Below are 25130 nucleotides of genomic sequence, written 5' to 3' on the forward strand. Positions count from 1 at the left end.
TGCACTGGTTTATAGGACTGATACCCCAGCGCTGGGGCACGGCAGCTGAAGTTAACTATGCGATTTATAAATCTCATTATTATTATTATCATTTCACTGGAGAAATGCCTAATCTCTTCTCCTAGTAAAAGGTCTGCCTAATCCCCTCAACAGGTTCATTTGCTCCATTCATGTACAGAGCATGCCTGTTTCTTCTACTTGTATCAAGTAGAGTAACCATGGTGTTTGGTTGCATTGGGACAGGAAACCATTTTGTGACTGGTGTGAGGACGGCTGAGAAGAAGGAGAATGGGGGCCATACTGCATAGTTTATTTGTGGATTGACGGAGGCCTTGGAACATTCCACAGTCTGCCCTTTGAAGTGAGCCAGGTGTAATGAGGATTGTGGTGACCTCCCTTTGAAGTGCCCCAGGCGCCACTACCCCTTCCTCTTCAGATATTTCTGGCAGTATAACTGCAGACAGATTTCTGCACTGGACAGCGAGAATGTTTTTCTCTCTTGTGTTCTTTTGTTTTCCACACCATGTCAAAGCACACCAAGCTCTACTCCTTTCCTGCCAAATCAGCAGACTCAACGATATGTGGCTGGACAGCCCGTATCAGAGATATCCCTGGCCCTGAAACCAGCCCTCATCCAAAACAGAGAAAGGCTCTGGAGTTCAAATCTGAATCTATCTGTCAAGGATAACAAGCATTTGCAATGCAATAGGTCTCGCATTTAGGCGAGTTTGAGCTATTAACCCCTTCCCTGCTCATGACGGAACCGTTCCGTCATGAGCCACGGTTGCCGTGTGCTCATGACGGAACGGTTCCGTCATGACAATCCTGTCGGCGGCCGCTCCGCCTGCGCGGCGCTGTTTCCCCGCCTGTGCGGGGCGACAACACAAATGGGCGGAGTCATGACGGAACCGTTCCGTCATGAGCACAGCTCAACTGTGGCTCATGACGGAGCGGCTCCGTCATGAGCACAGGCCCGCCGCGCTGCCCCCCTGCCCCCCCCAGCGCTGCAGCGGAATGTCCGCAGCAGCGAAGGGGTTAACATTGCAAATAACAATGCCTTTTATTTTTGTTTTCGCTTTTAGAACATAAATAAAAAGCATTGTTATTTACAATGCTAATAGCTTAAACTCGCATAAATGCGAGACCTATTGCATAGCAAATGCTTGTTAAAAAATGTGCCCGCTAAGGACAAACTGTGAACTGGAACTAGTGGTCCTTGACAGCCATTCACCCGACTCCAAGCTCCCAGCACATCCAAAAGCCTTTTAATGCGGACTACACAAAAATAACGAAACCTGATGCCCAGTCTGTCTCCATGCCACATAAATATCCAGCCATTAGCACCTTGGTGCCCTGCCTTCCAGCTAACCAAGCAATGCTCCTTGTCTCTATCCAGACTGCCTAGACTGCCCTCCCCAGCATTTAGAATACAAACTGCATTACCATTCCTGATTGATGGATTAATTCACCAACCAACCCTTCTACCCAGACTGGAATTTGCAGATTTTACCATCCAGAGACCGAAATCTACACACCCCTCTTTATCATTGAAGCGCAGTTTGTGACTTTTAGGTTTAGCTGTGCTTGATCTAACAATGAGCAATTATACGTACTGCATACAATAACCTGTCAACTAGGAGAAAATACTAATTGTTTATTATTATTCTACTTAATATGTAAACCACTGTTGATAAAACTTGGTGTGCCTTCTATAACACTGTTTCGTGCGCCATTTTACTGACAGGCACACTTTCTTGCCCACACAATTAGCATGCCTGCGATGGTCAAAGTTTTATGTTTAAATATTAACATTTCTCTTGTGCTAGTACCACTTACACGTTGTTCTTGCATTATTCTTCTCCTACAAGGTGCCACCTAATATAGCAACTTACTGTATTCATTTTGACTGTTATGTTGACCTACTGTTGTACAGGGTCTTGACCCCTGAAATGGTCTGCTTTACAATCAACAAAGCAAAAAAATACAAATAAACTCTCATGCTTATTTACAGAGAGAATAATAATGACATAATCTTCCTGAAAGTGAAAAAAGGCACTTTGGTGCAACCAACATGTATGAACATTCTAAATAAAATAATATCGAGCTTGCTGCTGCAGTTTTTGCCATCTTTTTTATAGCTAGCTACCAAACGATTACAGATGTGAACTACTAACTACTATCAGAATAAAGTGATGCTAAAGCTAAACACCGTTAGATTGCGTGTTTGTGTCAAAGTAAGCATTTATTCAAAGGATTTGTCCTGTCAGGGATGGCACCAGTGCGAAGAAGTACGTTTTCTTTATCCTCTTGGAAATTAACAGGGAAAACATACTCAAGGGGACAAAAAAACACAAAAAATAGGAATCTTTGTTCCACGGCACAGCCCTTAGTGTTCCAGCTCTGGGTATCAGCTTTATGCAGGTTTGACTTAAATAGATGCTATAAAATGAATGCCGGTGCTCTACACAGAGGAGCCAAAAACACGTGGCAGTAACCTGCCTAATTTTTTATAAAATGTAATACCGCGTTATGAAACGAAAGGATGACGTAGGAATTTGAGCGATAACAGAGCCGTCTCGTACGTCGTTACTCGAGCGCTGAGCACTAGAGATACACTTGTGGGTCAGGCCTGTGTATTTTACACTGACTCCGAAGCTATATTATTGTCTTTTAAGACAGTCGGGTGGCGACGAAAGCTCACTGTGTTCACACGAGTATTTCAATCTTCAAAAGCATCACGTTCTCAGCAAGAGGGGTCCATTGCGAAGACTTTGCTCAGGGAGGCAGAGAAGAACGAATGACGAAATAGATAACGTGGTAGACTTGCCCGCGAGCTGGTCCCCTTGTCTTAATGACTGAGAAGACTTAACTCCCCCCTACTGTTGTTTTTCTTTGAGGCTCGTGCACAGCAAGCGAGCGACTGAATGTCCTGAGCTGCGACTGTGGCTTGGAGCTCGAGATAGCTGTAAACTTTGGAAACAAAAACAAGCTGTCGCCATCACACTTTCACTTTAATGAAAAAAAAAGGACCTACACTGAGTAATGAAGGAGACCGTGTCACTCCACAAGCAAACAATCCAGTCCGGATGGGCCATCGCAGAAGGAGACAGGGCGGTAACAAAAAAGCCTCACTTTCAATCGTAGGCCAGCGTTTAACATAAATGATGACGCCAGCCAATCAAAATGATGGGCGTGGCTACAAGGCCACTACAGAAATTTTCTCGATCACAATAAGCCTCGCAGAGCGAAAAGTGCATGTGCGCTCCAGCGCTAGGCGAGACCTAAAAACAGGACAGAAACACTAACTCACTGTTCAAGAGATTTCTCACTGACCAGTGTAAAAGCTGGATACCGCAGTGTGGAAGTTAAGAATTCTGAGTTTCAGGGCTGGTGTCCTTGAGAGCCAGCCAGTGGTCTGCTGTCTGAGGAAGCTAGGCAGAAGACCAGGGAATCATCTGTAAAACTGTGAGGCGGGGCGGAGGGTTCAGTTCTACAAGGAACTGTGCTGAGCTGACTTGCCTAAAATCTTCAGTCTGTGCCTTTGAGTGCCAGCAAAAGGACCTCATATATACTTCATGGTCTAGGAGTGTTCAGTGGAGTCGCGAGTGAGTTACTAAACTTTCAAACCCCACAACCTGCACCCAAAACATCCAGTAGTTGTAAAGATATTTCAATTTAAATTAAATCTCCGTATCAAGGGAGCCTTTGTGTGCATGCTTGTAAGAAGTTTGCCAGGAAGGAAGCTATCAAATCTTTACTCGCCTCGTGTGCCACATAAGCCCTGCCATCTAAGCCTTGGGTTACTGATTGTGAAGAAGCTTTTGATAAAGCCAATAGGCAGCGGCCTTTCACTAGGGAAAAACATCTGTTAAAGTCAGTAGACAAAGGGTGGTTTATTATGCAAACCTCTAGTTATGCCAATAGACAGTGGCTTATTGATTATGAAAACCTCTTGTCAAAGCTTGCAGGCAGCGTTTTATTGACCGTGGCAGCATGCTGTCAAAGCCTACAGGCGTGGTCTATTAATTATAAAAAGCCCTTTTCCAAAGCCAATTCTACTTGTAATAGTTAGCAGGGTGCAGAATAAAGTGTTTTTTTTCCTTTTCAAAGTAAAAATACTGACTGGTTTTAGCATACACCACCTCCCTTAGTAAGCCCTAGACTTGTATCCTTCTTAAAATAGATGGTTAAGTGATAAAGAGTGGCACTTGGTACTCAGATGTCAGTCTAGTACCAAGGCAGATTCAGGACACAGAGCTAAAAAGCTCCAACTGACACAGCTGGTTCCTGGTAATGCATGAACGCACTGGCATCCCTTTCAACCAACTTAAAAAAATGAAGGATTTGCACTCTCTGGATGACAAATGTATCAACCGCAGCAGCTCCCTGATCAAGGGACAAGTCATATCATGTAATTCTTGCTCTGTAATCGCAGATGCTCTGTATTTTTTTGGATTACACCACCCAAAAATAGTGCCCTCGTTCCTAGCACCAAAAGTACAACGTGCATGACATATTTAAGTTAATCTAATAACAGACAAAGAAAGGTTTGTAATTCTGAGAGCTAACGTAAAACAAAAATAGATTTAAAAATGCCAAGCGGAAACCAACGTGTTTGCAACTTCTGGTTAGTAGTGTTCGAGGACAGCAGAGTACTTACCATGTGCTTTTGATTCAGTGTATGAGGGGCTCTCGTCGGAGGCATGCGCCTGAGATACACACGCACCCTGGCTGAGGTACGAAGCCGCCGCGGGGTAATAGGAGTGCATCCTGTACTGGGAACTGACATGGCTGGACAAGCGACCCTCTGGGGTCTTCATCTAGTAAGAAAAGGAGAGCAAACTTAAAATGGAAGACAATAGGCCTCGGTCATTTATTCTTCTACCTCTATGATAGAATTATAACAAACATAGCTATTAAATATACGATAAAAACAAACTTTGTGCACAATAGTCCATTAATCGAATTGCAGGTAACCAAAATATGTGCTATAGAGTAACATTATAATTGAATACATTAGGAAATAGTCCTTGTGGTTAAGCTATGCTCAGTTGTGCTGGAACAATTTTCAGAATGGGGGTGCTGCTATCAGAGTTACATCTCTGAACTCATAGGGATTGTAGAAATCCAAGCTTTACACAATGAATAAGTGTAGAAAATAAAACACACCTATTCATCAAGAAAGTGATAAGGATGCAGTATTTAGCTGGTGGTGCACTTTGGCGCACACTGTCGAAATATAATATTAAAGCATGATGTGCTACAGCACTGTCATTAACAGACAGGATATTCTCCACTGAAATGGCCGCTTAATTGGTACAACTGTATTTTACTGATAAAACTATATAGTGCACAAACAATATGTGGAAATCGTTTTTTAGTGAATATTTGTCATTTGGGCATCCCCAAGCAGAGTGTCTTGACTTGTTTGATCTAATTAAAATATTTGTTTCCATCACATTTGAGTATTACAAAGAACCGGTTTTGTCCTTTCCTACCTGCTGGTACATTTGGAAACATTTGCACAATCCATTTATAGGTATTTACATTTTGCTATGTGTTGGAAAAAATGACATCCTACAGTCTTTCCTTTCACAACAGAAAGAGTAACACCACGCTCACTTTCCAAAATTCTCCCACTTTACAGTTAAAGAAAGCTAAATGCCAATTTCCATGTTAAAAGAATAAGCAGCCTTTTGTAAGAAAGCAGCCTTATATTTGACCTCTCTTTCTGAAAGGACAGCAAATGTGACAAGATAAAATAACCTTTAAAGACATCTTTATTGCTCATTCACCATCATAACTCAGGCATAATTATTTCTGGGATTGCTGCACCGCCCCACCCCTACTTCTAGCACCTTAAGTTATGCTTTGGAATGTGAAGGGGAACATTTTTTGTAAACAGTATGGATGCAGAAATTATGAACAGTTGACGCACATATCACTGTTCTGAGAACCATGAAAAATAACAGAAGAAAAAAAATACCACCTTCTAAACTTCTATCAATCCAAATATCTAAGTTCAAAATGGCATAATTCACTGCAGCACAGTAGCTGACCATATTTATTTACGGAGGAGAGCACATCCACACGGGTAAGGAATGCCCAGCCATGGCATTACATTACTAGTGCCCAGAGAGCAACTGTGAATGCAAGTGTTATCCTATGACCCTGCGGCTAAGAGTGTATATAAAAAAGCCCTTAAAAATGTCCACAAACTAAAACGCACCATTATGAGAGACTATTTCACTAATAAGATGCCCTTAGCGGGGAATTCGACTAAAACCCTTTTCAAAATTGTACAAGAATTCACTAAGCCAGCCGTCACTGCCAGTGCAGTTCCCCCTACCATGTCCTTGTGCACAGGGCTATCTGATTTCTTTCAGGACAAAATCCAAGACATCTATTCCACCTTTGACCCCCCCAACAGTCTAATCCTGAGCCAACTGCCGTGTCGGTCAGCAATTACCCTATGACCACATTCCGTCCTCTCTCTTCTGACGCTTCGCTCCTAAAAACTTTTTACCTTTAAATCCGAATCACCCAGCGATCCGTGCCCAGCTCAGATTTTTAAACTACTGGCACCCTGCATCAACGCCCTACTGAACCAAATTTGGAACTCTTCTTTGTGCTCTGGAACTTTCCCTGCTGTATGGAAGCAGGCTTTTCTAGTGCCGATCCTCAAAAAACTAAATGCTGGCCCTGCAGTTTAAAAAAATTATAGACCTATTTCTCTCCTACCAGCACCAGCAAAAATTCTCGAACAAATAGTTCAGGAGTAACTTTCCACTCACTTGGAAGCTCGGAATCATTTTCATGACTCTCAGTCCGGATTCAGAACTGGCTACAGTACTAAGACCGCCCTCTTTGAAGTTTCCAAGAGTATCCTTGAGAGCTTCGATTTGGGCAAAGCAGCTATGCTGGTGCTACTTGATCTGTCAGCGGCGGTCAATACGGTTGCCCACCCTATCCTTCTGGATAGGTTAAGTGACATGGGTATTCAGGGCACGACCCTGTCCTGGATCCGGTCCTTTCTGGGAAGCCGGCTTCAACAAGTCTTTCTTCATCCTTTTATCTCTGACGATAAACCCCTGTTCTACGGGGTCCCTCAAGCCTCGGCCTTGAGCCTTCTCCTTTTTAACGCCTACCTATCACCTCTTGCCACGCTGGTAGAATCCTGCGGGGTGAGGGTGATCTCCTACGCGGATGACACCCAACCGGTGTTCTCTTTCAAAGAGCATTCCAAAGCGCCATTTTCTAACTTTAGAAACTGCCTGAGTAACATCTCGGCTTAGATGTCATTGAACTGTCTCAAGCTTAACTCAGACAAAACCGAGGTACTCTTTTTTAACCAAAAAACTCCGCCCCACCCCCGGCGTTTTGGTGGCCGTCAGAGATGAATCCTCCCCCCAAGCCTGTTGACTCTGTGAGAAATCTCAGCTTCAGATTAGACAATGAACTTTCTTGCAAAACCCAAATCAGAATGGTGTCCTCCTCATGCTTTGGAAAGCTTCGCATGTTGCGGAAATTCCTACAACTTCCTCCACCTGGAGTCCCGTCGGACGGTAATTCATGCTTTAGTTACATCCCACTTGGACTACACCAACAGTCTCTATCTGGGCCCCCCGCCTATTTGATTCGGCATCTGCAGGTTATACAAAACGCTGTGGCCAGAGTGATTTGTAAAATTCCTTTCCGCCGCTCGATTACCCCCCATCTTAGGAATCTACACTGGTTACCGATGATTAAACGCACTGAATTCAAGGCTCTTACACTGGCATTCAGAGCATTCCGGGGACCTTGGTCCTGCGTACCGGAGAGCTAGACTCAAGCACTATCATCACGACCGGACCCTTAGATCTAACCACCATCGTCTCCTCGCTATCCCCCGTTTTCGCAAGACAAGAACAGGTGGCAAGGCCTTTGCGGTCATAACCTCTAAACTCTGGAATGCCCTGCCACTCTCCATCCGCTCATCAGTCAGAACCTATTTTTCGACGTGTCTTGAAAACCTGGTTGTTCACCAACCGCTAGTTCTCTTCTCTGCGCCTGGTCACCTATTGTCTGCCTCAGCGCCGGGACACCACCGTTGGGGCTAGCTGTGCGCTTTATAAATTCCTAAATAACTAAATAAAGTGTTACTAGAGCTGGCCTTTGCTCAAAGCGCCCTGGGCAAAACCAAATTTGTATCCCCTCCCATTCGCTCTCTTTAACAGTCTCTGTGCTGAAATCACGGGAGAGGAAGGGGGGAAATGAGGGGGCGAGAGAAGAAGAGCCATGGCAATAAAAGCAGTCAAAAAGCAGACATGGGCACCAGCATCCTCCAGAAACAATGTTTAAATGCACTTTTCCAGGTCATAAGAACAATGCTGCAGGCAGCTGCTTTGCCACTCTAAAGGTATGTGCCTTGGGCATGAGCATATCTAGCACATGCTAAAGGCGGGCCCTGAGTGCTGCCTTGCTATCTAGGACAAACTGTGTTCTAATAATATTTTAAAAGTCTTACAAATTTATAGTCAACCGATAAGCACAGACAATATATGGGAAAATGTGCCATGTCATTGACGTCCTTCCTATTTGCAAGCGAAGAGAATGTCCTCCGATTTAATCTTCATAACAATATCAGTCAAGCAATGCAACAAAGCCTCCTCAATGTAACGTAAAAAAGCTGAAAAAACAAATGATAGCTAAAATACCACTACCTATGACGTGACTTACTAAAGTAATGAAGGTGCTGTTCAGTTTGGTCCAGTCCTTCAAACACCATTGTACAAGTTCATTAAAAAGCTCAGTAGAAATTAGCATGTCTAAATTGAAGGGCATCCAGTGTAATATATAGTTCTCTTTACCAAATCCCAAACACACTACTAACAATTACCAACAACAACCATTCTACAATGTTCCTTTGTGTGTTTCAGCTTCCAGCTCACAGACTCCTCCTGAGTAAAAAGCCAACACACAAAAACTACAAAAAGGCTTCCAAAGTGGCCTGAGAATTACCTGAGCTGACTATAACATACGCCCCCACAATGCACTGTTTATGACCTCACATATTATATCACTCATGACATGGTCAGTGACATCACTGATGAGATCTCAAATGACATCACTCATGGCATCATGAAGTGAGTGAAAGTGTTTTCTAAGAGTTTATGAGTGGGTGCATGAGTATCTGAGTGGGTCTGTGAGTGGGTGTGTGAGTATCTGAGTGGGTCTGTGAGTGGGTGTGTGTGTCTGTGTGGGCCTGTGAGTGGGTGCATGAGTCTCAGAATGGGTCTGTAAGTGGTTGAATGAGTGTCTCAGTGGGCCTGTGTAGGAAGCTGTCTCTCTATATGGTATACTAAAAAGAGGCACACTGTGCAGAGTCCAGAGAATCCCCAAATGGTACACAGAGGTAAAGCAGATAATTCTAATTCTCTTTTTGTGGTAGCGTGGGCGAGCAGTCAGGCTTATAAAAGGGTAGTGCTAAGCATTTGTTGTACTTACAGAGGTAATAAATGAGACACACACTCAAGAATAAATCTGAGACAAATTTTAAAAAATAAAGTCGATTTTATTGTCTTTTTTTAAGACCAGGAACACAGTTCTAAGGTAAGTACTTTCAGAGTTACGATTTTTCAAACTTCTGAAAATATATCACTTTAGTGCGCAGTTACGCACCATAGGAATCAATAGGGGAAAAAGAGGAAAAATGCATATAAAATCAGGCAATGCTTTCACGAAGTTCACCTTCACCTTTTAGGACGATGTCAGGACCAGGTCCAAAGTTCTAGCAGGAGAAGTTCTGAAATGTCCCAGATCGGGCAGAAGAGTGCTGAGGGTCTTGGAAACTTGTGCGCAAAGATGAAGGAGGGCACTTGAAAATGCACTGCACAGGTGGACTCACTGGTAAGTCTGGTGGGTATCCTTGGACGATGTCACATGGGCCTGGGGACCACAGGATCAGAGCGAGTCAGTCAGTGCTGGGGCCGGGTGCAGAGCGAACAGGTCAGCAGGGTGTCATGCTTCTTCCGGGTCCTCGCGGTCAGGAGCAGGCAACTTCGACAGGTGATCTCGGACAGCTGGGCTACTCAGGAAGAGGGCCTTGGGTGTCTCGATGTCCCTCAATGGGTGCTTGCTTCTGATGCTTTGGGAGTCCGGAGTAGACTATTCTTCTTGGTTTTTACCATTGGGGGTCCGCTAACCCGGGTATCGGTACACCGTGGCTCTGGTGGATCTTGGAGGCTCCAAACGTGGTGGGGAGGCAGATCTGGAGCTGTTGTACCTCTTCTTGCTTCGGTGCTGTGTTGAGGTCATCGGAAGGGAAGCAAGTTGACAAACCGGACTTCACGGGATTGGTGCCTGCAGGGTGCAGGGGAATGATACCTTCACTCTGAGGGAGCTTCTCGGCGATTTCTCAAAGGTTGTAGGTGCTCTGGGTTTCTTGGAGTTCTTGTAGGCTCAGGACGACACAGCAGGCAGTGATTGTCGAGTCCTTGGAGCAACAGGCAGGGTTTGGCACCTTTTTTTTCTGCGGCAGGGCTTCAGTTCTCGTGCAGCAGGTCTTCTTTGTCCTGGTTTTCTTTGGTCCGATGAATCTGTGGTTCATGTCTCGGGGAGCCACCTAAATACTGAATTTAGGGGCATTACAAGGGGAGACAGGTAGTAGCCAATGGGCTACATACCTTTAAGGTGTCTACACCCTCTAGTGACCACTTCCTGTGGAAAGATGCACTACCCTAGTCCGACTGGAGGTTTTCTCAACATCTCAAGATGGTGGAATTTCAGGAGAAGGGTTCACTTCACCTGTCCCGCTCTATAAAATTTCTTAAAACCAAAAGGTCTTGGCTAACACCAGACCAAAAAGGAGCAGCAGTAAACAAGTTCCAGAATGAAGGAGACATTTTGGAATACTTCACGAATGGTGCCCACCAATGCAAGCAAGAAAAATACTTCAAAGACATTTTCTATGCATGGGTGATAACCTATCCCTACTTATGCTTTTTATACTTTACCTTATTCACCAACACGAATATGTCTCTATTCTGCCTTTTTGCCATTCCACGTGTACATCAATATAATTTTTAACGTGTGTTTGTTATTCCAAAAATGAAAAGCTGCCAGCCCAACATGTCGTCAATACAAAACTAACCTGCAAACTTGGCTTGCCGAGAGCACGAGATGCTGGGGCAGGAGCACCTTATGTCCATCTTCTACACTACTGTTTCTTGACTATGTTTCCATAGACGATTTTGACCAACTCCATCTCAGTATAATGAGGTAGTGCCAACTGATCTCATCTTGTAAGTATATTTTAACTAAGCCTCTTCTACTTGCAAATGAAATCATAGTTTAGAACGTCCCTTGTCCATGCCCCTTGTACCGCAACCAAATTCGGTTCAGTTACGCTTCAAACCTGGTGACAAAACAGTAAAAGTAAAAAACCCTTTTTGTATGGTTGGTCAGGTAAATTGTTTTATCCAATCCAGGGTGACATCTGGAAATAACAACAGCAGTGTGTAACACAGGGTGAGTTTGCCAAGCATAAGTGATTTATGTTCGACATAAAAGCCTTAATGAATGTATCACTGGTATCACAATTGTTTCTCCTCATAATAAATGGCACCGAAAAAACACAGAGGGTTAGAATCACAAAGAAATGAAGAATAATTAAAAAGCAGGAAGTTAAATGAGAAAGAGGGAAGGCGTCCCTGACTATTGTTTCATCTTTTGTAAAACGTCTCAGGTCACTCACCTAAGATTATCGCTGAGTAGACAATGTGCCCTCAATACACCTTTACAAAGATCTGATTACACGCAATTATACAGCAAAGGCACTGCTTGTAAATGCTCTGTAGACTCTCCATGGGCCATTATCTGTATCCGACATACCTAATAATTACAAACCAATTTAGGGCACACAATGCAATAGGCCAGGTAGAGGAAACCCAACTTTACCAGGAACTGGTTCTTTCTGGAAAGCACAGAAAATAACTAAATTCTGCCAAATTAAACCCTAATAGGGTGATTCTATATCGGGTCACATTTAAGTCACACATGCAAATGACTCGTTGCTTTGTTGTCTGTGTATGCCTAGAGGTCGCCAACATTAAAGTAATGGTAAGAAGTCAGTCGCCATACATCTTTCAGGAAATGGGTACAATTGTGAATATCTTGTACCCTCTGCCAATTTAACCTGATCCACAGGAAACATCTATAAAAAGCAATATGGTAGCTCATATTTATTCACAACTAAATGCCTGTTGATTCAACTGTAGATGATGATGTTATTCAGTAAGCTATGAGCAGTTGTTTTTCATTTGCTACACAAAGGGACAATGGCTGAAAGTAAATGGATATAAAGAACGCAGACTTGAGATCATTTTCACAAGTGGGCGCCATGGCAATAATCAAATCTATGCCATACTTAGAAAATAAAAAATATATATATCTACGCCAAGCAACTCATGAACTGTAAAACAAGTGAAATAAAATACTCCTGGTAACAATTCGAAACAAAATGGCTGCTCTAGCCACAAGATTATCATGAAGCATTAAAAGCTGATTGAAAAGCTGGACTCGCAGCAGCAGACAGGCTGCATAAAAACCCCAACTAAATCCTCTCCTTGACTGTGAAATGGACGCATAACATGCAAGGCGTGGCAGTCCGGCCGGACTCACGTGCAGAACACCTTCCGTGTGTCAGGAGTCTTGTGTGTTTTCTACTGCACACTGACAGGCTTGATAACTATTTTCTCTGCGTGGGAGTCAATTGGAGACCTTGGTCCCATTCAAGTTGTTGCACTGTCTAAAAGTCATTAGAATATGTCAAACCACCGGATGTTTATTGGGCTGGACATAGAACTGTGTCAGTGTGAGTCTGTCACTAAGGACATTTTGTGTATCACCAAAGAGAATGGGGCAAACACGACAACTCATTTGTCTGGTGTCTAAAACTACTGTGGGTCGCAAATCCTAATAAGACACTTAAATATTAAATATGGGGACACAAACAAAGGTAACAGCTCAACTGGGGCAACGCAAAGAAATATTCAGAAAAATCTCAAATGAGTTTCTGAGGCCATCTCCAGCTTCCTTCTCTAATCTGACCGTGGGTAACCACTGACAAGGGTAACAACTCAGGGAAGCCAACAGATGTAAGGCAGGCAAATGAAGCTGGGCACACAAGAGAACCAAAACAGAAGAAAACTAGAAGACATGCAGCAAGTACACAATTTGTGAAAGGGAACTAAATGACAGCAGAAGCCCGAAGGAACCTTAAGAAGTATCCTCACAACCAATAACGACCACCTGAAGGGAATCTTGGAAAGAACCAAAGGCCAATATAAAACTCCCTCCGAATCTAGAGATGACCATCCTAAATCATGTCAGATGGATGTAAATCTTTGAAAGAAGAGGAATGCAACACCTGCGCTCAACGAATCTAAAAACGTGCAACAGGGTCCCGTGTCTGCGCTGACTAGAGCGAAGTGGTCCAGCAGCATTTCCAGCTTTGTAGCTATTGAGGAACATGTCCATGAGAAGAGTCTAGATACGTGGCATGCATCTGCTGAATTTACGCAGCCCAGTGGTGGCTTCTCTGCTAAGGTGGTGGATCGTCGCCCACTGCTCACGCAGCAGTGTAAAAAAAAAAAAATCATCATAATAGCAGCAGTTATATCTGTTATTATCATTTATTTATGTTCGGCAAAGTTGGGTGGGGCTCTGCTCCTGTGACGTCCAGGAGGACTAGTGGTTGCTGCACACTCCAAAGGGTTCATGACTGCTTGGACGGCCCTGTCGGGGCGCTTCAACCAGTCATGCACAGTTTGCATGTTCCTCACCAGGCTGCATTACACACCCTGGTGAGGAACATGCAAAGCCTCCCAGTCCCCATATGAGCGCCATTGCAGCATTGCGATTGGTCAGGAGAGGGAGCCTGGGAGCTTCCTGGTTCCGGAGAGACGAGGGACAACACGACGGAGGAGAAGTGGCTGCGGACTCGGCGAGAATGTATGTATTTTTATTTTTTGTAATCCTCCCCGCGCGTGATCCCCCCTCTCCCCTGCCACTTCACTTTTTGTTCCCTGCCAGCTGGTACTGATGCAGCCAGTGAATCTAAATCAGTGGCTGAGGGCGTCCAACAGTAAGGCGACTGGCTCACTGTCAGGTCAATTCCGAGGTTCCTGGGAACATGAACCAAAAGAGCAATATACTGTGCTGGTGTGGAACGGAGAGTGCAGGGTAGGCAAAAGCCATGGTTGTGAACACTGTCAGAAGGAAGAACTTCTCAGAAGGAGGAAAAAAGGCTATAGCCAGGGAACCATTTCCCAGGAGACTGAATAATAGGAATCTCCACCCCCAAACCATCCAACCATCTGTAGAATACACAGGAGGTGGTGTATGCTGCAGAAGATAATCATTATGGTGTTGGTGAACCCAATCCTCAGAATTAGAAGCAGTACAACTGAAGAGTTCTTGGCATGACTCCAAGCACCTTGTCCCTCCACTCACGCCACACTACTGCTACAATTGCCATCAATAGGAAAAGATGATGGACGGAATGCTGAACAAATCAAACATTCCCCCCCAGTAACAGATCTGTGTATAATATATAACTGTTTCGCTCACCACGCCACCCCAGTTTGGACCCATCCATAAGTAAATCAGCCCTGACCCTGCTCCCCATGGGAATAGTCCAGCCCAAACGGCCAGGCAAGATCCTCCCTGGACCGAAAACAAGCATACCGTGATCGGTTTTGGGATATCAACCCTCATCAGCCTAGCTAACTTGAATCCAGTGGCACAGCGAGCACAGGACCCATGTCTGAGCATACCCTTACCACTTAGGGCGACAAAAGCAAAAAGAACAGATGATGGACTGAACCCTGAACAAATCAAACATTCACCCTTAGTGACAGATCTGGGATTAATCCATCATTTTTCTGCTCGCCAACCCAGTTGGGACCAAGCCATGTGCAAATTAGTCTTGACCCTGCTCTCCATGGGAACAGTCCAGCCCAAACTATCTTATTTTGTGATGTTGCTATATGCGCCCTTAGTGGCTTGCTCGCTGCACTACTGGATTCAAGCTAGCCTGGCTGATATGGGGTGATACCCCGAAACTGGTCCCAGGATGCTTGTTTGCGGCCCAGGGAGGACCTGGCCTGGCAGTTCAGACTGGACTGTTCCCATGGGGAGCAGGATCAAGACTGATATGGACATGGCTGGGTCCAAACTGGGGTGACGTGGCCAACAAAATTACAATGGATGAAACCCAGATCTGTGACTGGGGGTGTTTAAAAAGTTTCAACACTCCGTCCATCATTTTATTTTATGACGTTGCATAATTGCCACCAATAGCACACTCTTTGCCACATGGACTCCTCTCCAAGTGTTTGTTTCAGGAAGGAGACAACATTCTGCTACTCTACTTATCTTCCCTTTATCTTAGAGAGGCAGGAAATATGTTCCTAAGTTTGTAACATAGCTGAGAGATGCAGTGTGTACAGTTATGTTGTACCTTAGGTGGAGGGTAGCAGTTATTTGATGGTTGGGTATGGACGAGGCAAAGCAGAGTTCAATTTCATTGCATGCTGACCAATAACAATAAAAATAAAAATAAACAATAAGAAACTATCAAAAAGCATAAGGCAACTCACTCTCCTGCATTACTATCAGCACATTAAGCAAACACACACCTATCAGCAGAAGATGTATTTAAAAATGTAACTAAAGTTGCTTAATTATGTATTTACTACTTATGAAGCACGCACTACAGTGTTGTGTTAAAATCAGTGTGTAAAATGTAAAATAAAAAAAGGATGTTGTCGCTGAAGCCACTCACAAACGGCGCTACCATGACTGTGACAATGGTATATTACGCCATCCCTTTCCCTGACCTAGTTTCTACGTCAGCCCTATTATTATGTTGATTCATAAACCACATAAACCTCTTGTGATAGTATTTATCATATTATTTTATCATGGCAATGACAATCAATCTCATGTTCATATAAGCACAAAAATACATTTACTTCATTACATATTTTCAGAATCAGCCTAACATTAGTTTGCTGTTATCATACACATCAATTGATCATATATTAAAAAATAAACATGTATTTATAAAAATCGATGCGAAATAAATTAGTACAAAATATGATTGCCCATCAGTGCCATTTGCGTGCAACCAACCGCGAGACAGCCGGCATAGGGTAGGTGCCATACCGGGATCTTCAAGGACCGCATTTGGTTCTCCTGGCACAATTTAGCGAGCACACCGGCTAGTCCCTGCTGGGGTCCATTCACCTTTACCTTCTGATGCTAATTGTTTCCAGAAGGTATGCCCAATTTTTACGTCTCACATGAATGTGTGTGTTGTTTGTCTTCACACACTTAGGACTACTACAGAATCCTTACATAAGGGGACGTGACTTTTTTTCCACACTATTTGCCATCCCATCAAGAGTCGACGAGGTTTATAGGTCCTGAAGAATTGCCGAGATCTCTTTGGACTTTATTGAAGGCAAGAAACATGTCAACCCCGATCCTTTGCACCATTCACTTGAACTGACACGGACCTAATTCTTCCCACTCAGTTCACGATTATTTTATTCATGGTCCAGGTACTCACTTAATACATTTTTGGGGGAGAATCCAGGAGCCATTCTTAAATCACATTTCACTTTATCCCACCTCTACTCACTACACATAGGTAGCTCTCACACGAACCATCTGGCTTCACAAATGGCAAAAACAGAGAAGACCTCCGGCAAAGAGCCCCCCTGCAGGGACCGTTGGGCATTGCAGCGTCGGCCCTATAATGAAGCATGACACCCCTTGGGGTGTGTGAGGGCTCTTGCTCCTTATTGGAGCTATCCCCGGATCAGTACTACACCACCTTTCCTAGTATCTACTGACAACTGTCTTGGTCTGACACTTTGCTATTCCTTGCCCCCTGTCCCTCTCACAACCGCCCGGCCCCTTTATGAACAGCATACTCTTTAGTTAATAAGTTACTGGTTGGGGCTCGTATGCTGGACCTATCAAGCCCTCTGTCCCTCTCTGTGAATATGCGTGCAACCAACCTGTCATTAACACTTTAGTAAGCCAGTTCCATTCAACACACTAAAACTGCACGATCAGTATCCATGTAATCAAATTTCTAAAGTCGCGCTCTCCCTGTTACATCACAGAGAGACTATGGGGGAGGGAGGGGGGGCTGGATGGCAAGTCCCTGGGGGCCTATCTCAGTTATAGAGCTCCCTTTGCTGCAGGTCCCCTGGAGTTCTCCAAGCCCAGTACCCATGTGAGATGTATATCAACACGCTTCGACCCTTATCCTTTAAGGGGTCTCCTCAGGACTGGGAACTTCTAAGAATAATGGGAAAATAATGTACACTAGTGTAAACTCGACTCGAGTGGAGACTTTCACCCCCATTAAGTAAGCACATTCATAAGCTTTGCCGATGACAACGCTTCATTGTCCTCCCAACTGACATAAACTGTGACTAAAAATGTTAGAAAATGAAAAAGAAATTCCATCAGACAATGCTTTTTTTTGTCGCTGATATATGTAACCCTTCTGAATTTTAAGACTTTTCCTACTGTAGCTTAGAATGGAGCGGGAATGGTAAATGTAACCCCTCCGAAGGCCAAAACACTTTCCCTACTGCTGTTTTGACTGGAATGGGAATAGTAAACCGAACCCTTCCAAAGTCCACAACTTTCCCTATTGTTGCTCAGACTGGAGTGTGAATAACAAATCAAACCCCTCGGAAATCCAACATGTTCTCTACTGTTGCTTAGACTGGAGTAGGTATAGTAAATTGAACCTCTCCGAACCCCCAACACTTTCTCTACTGCTGCATACATTGGAGTGGGAATATTAAATCTAACCCATCTGAAGTCAAACGCTCTCTCTACTGTTGATTAGACTGGAGTGGGAATAGTAAATCTAACCTCTCCGAAGACCAACCCTTTCCCTACTGTTGCTTAGACTGGAGTGGGAATAGTAAATCTAACCCTCTTGAAGCCCAAAGCCTTCCCTACTGTGGTGGGAATGGGAGTCGGAATAGTAAATCAAATCTCTCCAAACTCCAACATTTTACTTTTGGGATTTATATTATTTTCAATATTGTTGTTTAATTATATTTATTTATCAATATGATTTATCATCTGCTGCAAAATATGCAGATTCTAACAAAAACTATTTTTGTTTCTAACTTTAATGGATCCAAAGTTACAAAAAATAGGCGACGCAGGATCCTGGGCACCGAAAGACTTTTTGCCAAGGTTGCTAATTATTGTATTTGGGTGTTCAATTGGTACTAGTTAAGGTGAACACTTTTCTTTGACACTGTTACCAGGTGTAAAAATAAAAAAAAAGAATGAGGTAATACTATAACAAAATGTGCCACATTATGCCCTATAATTTGATGCATAATTTAGTCAACCCTGCTGCATTATTTGGTCTTCCTCTGCCGCATAATTCCAGTGGTCCTGATATATTTGCTCATTTTCACTTTAATTTACTGTTAATATTTAAAATTAAATGTATTTAAATAATTGTTTACTTACAGATGTTATATATTTAAAGCATATAAATATTAACATTATACATACATATATATGTATATGCACAAATGATCAAGGGAAGCAATATATCCAAAAGAAGCCTCGCACTCCACAATGAAGTATAAGAGCATGAAAATGTATTCATGGCAACGCGTTTCACCGGATCCCGGGCTTCTTCATGGCCAACAAAACATACACAGTTGTGCCCAACCACCTTTAAAGAAAATACTTATGACAAACAAAGAGGGGCTCGGTCAGTGTTGCCATGGACATAGAAGAGTTATCAAGGTGCATAAGAACAAAATGGAACCCCCGGGCAGCCCTATTATCTCTGCCAGTGGAAGTCTTTTGGAACAGACTTCCATTTATCTTGATTTTCACTTCCTCCCATACATCCTTTCTTTGTCCTTGTACTGCAGAGATAGCACTGATTGTATAACTAAAATCTCTGAGATACCATGGCAACCCAACTACGTTTTTGTGACCATTGACGTGGTACTGTTGTACACATGTATCAAGCATGACTTGGACATACGTGCATGCAAACATTTCTTCAGGGACAAACCACTGCATTGATTTGATCATTCAATTACGTTATTGGAGATGCTTAGTTTTTGCCTTGAAAATAATTTCTTTGTGTTTAATGATGTGTGGTACAGCCAACTTGTGGGGACTGCGATGGAAAGCTGCTTTCTTCACAGTTATGCCTGCATGTTCATGGGTTGGTGGGAGGAGCAATATATCTGGACAGAGGAAAATGAGAAGTGGACAGGCCACATCAGTTTCTGGACTCGTTATATTGACTACCTGTTTCTGATTTGGGAAGGTCCGAGACATGAGTTGCATGATTTTTTTACACAGATCTCACAGAATGATCTTAATCTGTCTTTTACGCATACGATCCATGAAATTGAGATGGATTACATGGACGTCTCTCTCAAAGCAATTGATGGCAAAATACAAACTGGCCTTTTTCGTAAAGAGACGGCAGGCAATAGCATTCTCCATGCCAGCAGCCACCACCCTAACAAGTTAAAACAGAGTATCCCGTACGGGCAACTCCTAAGAGCCAAACGTTTGTGTAGTAGTACACAGTGCTTTAGAATGGAAGAAGGCAAGATGACTCAGAGGTTCAGAGCTAAGGGTTACCCATACAAAGTGTTGTGAGTGGCCAGTAGAAAAGCGGGTCAGACACAAAGGGAACACCTTCTAATACAGAAAGAAAACAAAACACAGGACCCACACACAGTGAGACTGATCACTACATATAGCAATGAATCAGGTGCTCAAAAAAAGATCTTCAATAAACATTGGCACTTAGTCAGATCAGATCCTGTAATGTGAAGAGTATGGCATAACACCCCCAGATCACGTATCGTAAGTCAAGATCCTTGAAGGACCACCTTGTGCATAGTTATGCAATGTACAACACTCCGTCCATCATTTCCTTTGGTTTTGCTTTGTTCGCCATAAGTTGGCAGGGTATGCTCAGACGTGAGTCCCTTGCTCACTTTGCCACTGGATTCAAGCAAGCCTGGCTGAAGACGGCTGAAATGCCAGAAACTGGTCCTAGGAAGCTTGTTTCCGGTCCAGGGAAGACATGGCTTGGCAGTTCGGGCTGGACTGTTCCCATGAGGCACAGGGTCAGACTGATTTGCATATGGCCATGTCTGAACTGGGGTGGCAGAGTGGGCTAAAGAACGGTGGTGGATTAAACCCAGATCAGTTGACTGGGGGTGAGTGCTTGCAATGTTCAACACTCCGTCCATCATTTCCTTTGGTTTTGATATGTTGTATGCATCAGACATGTTAGATTACAAATCTATTTATATACTACCTTGAATATGTATCCCCTCCCTCTCATTATCACGTTTGTTAAAGACCAGAGGTTCTACCACTTTTTGTGATGGTTCACATAATTTGTGCATTTCTCTGGTGAGAATGTCTCTAAGTTTCACCATCAGAATCACTCACACCACAGTTCTGTAATGAGCGAGATGGAAACATGACTTTTATTAATACTTGCCTCTTCTTATGACCAATTATGTATTCTTGAACAATCACTTTTTGAACCTTTTCTCTACTCTTTTTTTAACTGGGACATGAATTATTTAAATAAAACTAAACACTGGTTGTATGTGATAAGAAAATGGGACAGTAATCTATGGAGGAGAGAAAAATGTCTCATGGTCCACTCACTAAATGTGGTATAGTGAGAAAGTTATGGACCTTGATACAGGAGGTACTGTAATGTGGTGTTGGTACCCCTGCTTCACTACACTGGTCATGCACAAACCATGGTCCTTCCCATGCCTTTGTCCCCTTAAGTGCCATTATGTGATAGAGGTGAGCGAGCCACTATAGGAAGGTGTGACCCAAGCTTATCCAAATGCCTGACTCTGGCACAGCTTGAGGATCTCTTGGATCCTTGAGCCCAAAACCGACCGAGCCTTCATGCGAATTGTGTCTGTCACCTATGCTCTCACCTCATGCGCCAGGGATTAAATATAAAACATTCATTTTTTTAATGCAAAATGACACAGAGAGAGACACCCACCAGTGACTTAACCGCATAATATGAAACCAGAAAACCTTGGATCAATCATGGTTTCCAAATTGTGTGATCCTAGGCAATTGTTTTATTTCACCGCACCTCCTTTTTCTTTACTATCACAAATGAGAGCGCTTTGAAATACATGAGCTGAGAATGTGAGCTGACTAAAGCTCCTCTAGAATTTATTTCAATATATTGTTGTTCCATGTGAAATAACAACCAAGGCCACATCGAAAGTGCACGTGGCAACTGACTTGCCTCTTGGTTCACTAATGGCATTGTTGTCAGGTGAGGGCCTGAACGTTTTTAAGTTCATGTTTGAGAAACTACCATTTCTAATAAATGCCACTCAATGCTGTGATAAATTCTGATGTAGTAAGGTGAATCACCTTCACGTTAGAGAAACACACTTTTTTGAACTTTGAAGACACATTATAATATTTTTACATGTTTCTTCAACAATGTCTTTAAACTTGAATGTATTCCTAAAGATAGACGTTGCAGGACTCTTTCTATGTTTTTTTTCATTTACTTTAGTTAACGTGTAAATGAGCGCTTGCTTGTCTGCTTACAATCTTTCTGGATGTTAGTGCTCATCACTTGAACACCAGCCCTGTGCAACTGCTCACCAGGCGCCACATGTAAAGCTCAGGCAGCAAGTGCCCCCAGGTTCTGCAGTGAGTTCCCCTGCTCTAGACAAACCCTGAGATTCTTGTGACTGGGCAAATCGACTGGAGTGTTGAAGCATGCTGGACCGCTGGGCAGTAGTGTAGAGCAGGTCTTGAGGGTGGAATAACAAGACTATATTTTGGCACTTTGCGCTTCAGGTCGCTATTGCTCATTCAACCGTTGGTGGGTTTTGATGATGCTCTGAACTCTTTACAATGTGTTGTGTCGGATGTGGTTTATCATCGGGTTGTACGTCAGACTATTGAGTACACAAATATTAAACTACTAAAATATCGTGAAGGTGAGTATTTACAGGTAAGCATAGATTGAGTATTCATTAGGTCTCGCCTGACCCAGCGCATGCGCTGATCTGGCGAGACTTATTGAGAGGGCTCCAAAAAGTGCTACCAGGCCAGCCTAGAGGGATGTATGTCGTTACAACGCACACTTTTACAACGCATGCACTTACAACGCATTTTTTACAACGCAAAATCCATTACAACGCATTCCATTACAACGCATACTACCTTTACAACGCATACCATTACAACGCATAATATTAAATTGCATTTAAGGTAAGTATTAGATAGTATAGGGGTAAAAATTACTTTTCTAACTCCAGGGGGTGCAACGGTAGGGTAAGTGTTGGATAGTATAGGGGTAAAAAATACTATTCTAACTCCAGGGGGTGCAACAGTAGGGAAAGTGTTGGATAGTATAGGGGTAAAAATTGCTATTCTAACTCCAGGGGGTGCAACAGTAGGGTAAGTGTTGGATAGTATAGGGGTAAAAATTGCTATTCTAACTCCAGGGGGTGCAACAGTAGGGTAAGTGTTGGATAGTATAGGGGTAAAAATTGCTATTCTAACTCCAGGGGGTGCAACAGTAGGGTAAGTGTTGGATAGTATAGGGGTAAAAATTGCTATTCTAACTCCAGGGGGTGCAACAGTAGGGTAAGTGTTGGATAGTATAGGGGTAAAAATTACTATTCTAACTCCAGGGGGTGCAACAGTAGGGTAAGTGTTGGATAGTATAGGGGTAAAAATTACTATTCTAACTCCAGGGGGTGCAACAGTAGGGTAAGTGTTGGATAGTGTAGTGTAATATTATGCGTTGTAATGGTATGCGTTGTAAAGGTAGTATGCGTTGTAATGGAATGCGTTGTAAAGGTAGTTTTTAAAAATGCGTTGTAGTGTCATGCGTTGTAATGGAATGCGTTGTAATGGATTTTGCGTTGTAAAAAATGCGTTGTAAGTGTAGTGCGTTGTAAAAGTTGCGTTGTAAAGGTTGTTCCCCGCCTAGAGCTACAGTGCATGTGCGCGCACCGCTTTAACCGCGATTACTTTCACGGCCGCTTTGATGTTTGATCGCGATCACTTTCACGGCCGCACGGCCGTTTGGCATAGCCAATAGGTCTCGCTTTTGGGGCCTTATAAGTATTTAGTTATGCAACTGTTGCATGGCTAAACACTTATAAGGTCCCAAAGGCGAGACCTATTGGCTATGCCAATGCTTGTTTTTAGTTTCAAATTGTTTTTTATTGATTTTCCAAAAAGAATGGTACGAAATGATACAAATGAAATCACAGTGATAATAACTAAATAACAATAATACTGACATATGATAAAACCAAGGAAAATTACAAAAGAAGAAGAAAAAAAAAGAGATAGCAAGTCATCTAAGTGCGATGCAGTAGGAAATGCAGTTATGTTAGAGAGGTACAGGTAAGTTATGAATATCACCTTCTACATGCGATCTATGGTACATTACAGGCGTACTATATAGGACATAGCAAAATCACTACGATACGTTATAGGAAAACAATCCTATAAAATACGATCTTTAACAAAGGTGAAGCAGGTGGGAGGACTCCTTTTAGGGAACTATGACTCTGGAGACGGCGTTCGTGTGATGGAAGGTAGTGAGATGGGTTTCACGGTAGGTCAAATGTAAAGGAGAAGGCATCGAGGGACCTCCATAGTTTCCTATGTGGAGTGCACCTGGGAGAAGAATGTAGAGAGATTTTGTCAGATTCAGTATACTTAACTCCACATCTGTGTATCACGGCGATATACATATCATCAAGGTACAGAAATGAGGAGTTAAGGGCAGTAGACCCTATACTTACCAATACATGCTTACCTTTAAAATATTTTGGCAGTCTATATTCCGAGCACTATATTTTTGCAGTTCAAGATTTCAAACTCGATAGTGTAAAGTGTTGGTGTTAGTATGGTTCATGTATGTATGGTGTTCTGTCTCATAAGTGCAGTTGAGTCTTTAGGGGTGTATTAGGGAGGAGTGCTGTTCGAAGCCACGAGGTAGCCAGCAATATGGCTTACCAGGGTTTTAGGTGCATTAGGAAAGGTGTTTTATTTACTTCGTTTTGTTCGAGGTTTGGGTTTGTTTCTTGGTGGTTAGCAGTGCTTAATTTGAGGCGCTGGTTGCTGGCGGGACCACCGGCGCCCATTTTTGGGGGACGGGCAGTTATTTTTCCTCTTCCGACTTTACTCAAGAGCAAGAGAGGGGAAAACACACAAAGCGGAAATACATTGGAAAAGAATCACGGAAAGCTCGTCACAAAGGGAGGAAGCATTCAAGGCTGCGCAGCCTTGGTATTCAGTGAGCAGACATTTAATGGAACCGACCACGGCCTTCCGAGGAGCGCCCTGGGCACGGGACTCAGTATTTTACAAAGCAGTGGGAGCCATATGCTAAAGAATCGTGTACGTGGAACCAGTTTTAGAGGCGTCATCAAATCCACTTTATTTTTTATGAAAGGACTCTGAAAACCTTTTTTTTTTTAACCACCAATCATGCGTTGAACATTTATGGAAACTGTTTTGTACGCGAGGATAACGGATTCACGTCTGATTTACTTGCTTTTTTTGAGTTTGCATAAAATAGAAGATTTTTCGTGTCCATTCATTTGCGGACTTTAGCTCTTGCCTTTAGGAGTGGAAAAACCTGGGATTGTATTGCTTGGACGTGGCAGGGGTGTCATAGATCCATATCCCGACACCACCCTTGCGGGGCGCGCGCCCTTCAATCCCACACAAGCAGCCCAACAATGGGCCCCGAATGAAGGCGCTACTTTGGTCGTGGTTGCTATTAAACCGACAAACGCACTTGAGATTTTGAAACACTGTCCTTAACTACGGCAATGGCTTCTCAAGTGTGATTTCAAAATGCGCTTATTCAGGTGACATCAAATACGTCACTTTATGAAACGGTTGATAATTCGCCAGTAACTACCTCAGCAGCAGACATCTCAGTGTCACGCTTGGGGAAATACCTAAATTGGTAATAATTATAGTTTGTCCGAGTAACAAAAGAATGAAACAGTGGC

General features: G+C 43.2%; 1 protein-coding gene across 1 annotated transcript in view; it reads right to left on the reverse strand.

Moving 5' to 3' along the window:
- Positions 1–25130, reverse strand: part of DMRT1 (doublesex and mab-3 related transcription factor 1) — a 765474-nt gene that overhangs the window by 212890 nt on the left and 527454 nt on the right. Inside the window, exon 4 of the mRNA XM_085640788.1 lies at positions 4661–4820. Coding sequence (XP_085496914.1) covers positions 4661–4820 — 160 coding nt within the window. The remainder of the gene's footprint in view (positions 1–4660; positions 4821–25130) is intronic.

This window comes from Triturus cristatus, chromosome 2_1, assembly GCF_964204655.1.
Source record: "Triturus cristatus chromosome 2_1, aTriCri1.1, whole genome shotgun sequence".
Taxonomy (NCBI): Eukaryota; Metazoa; Chordata; class Amphibia; order Caudata; family Salamandridae; genus Triturus; species Triturus cristatus.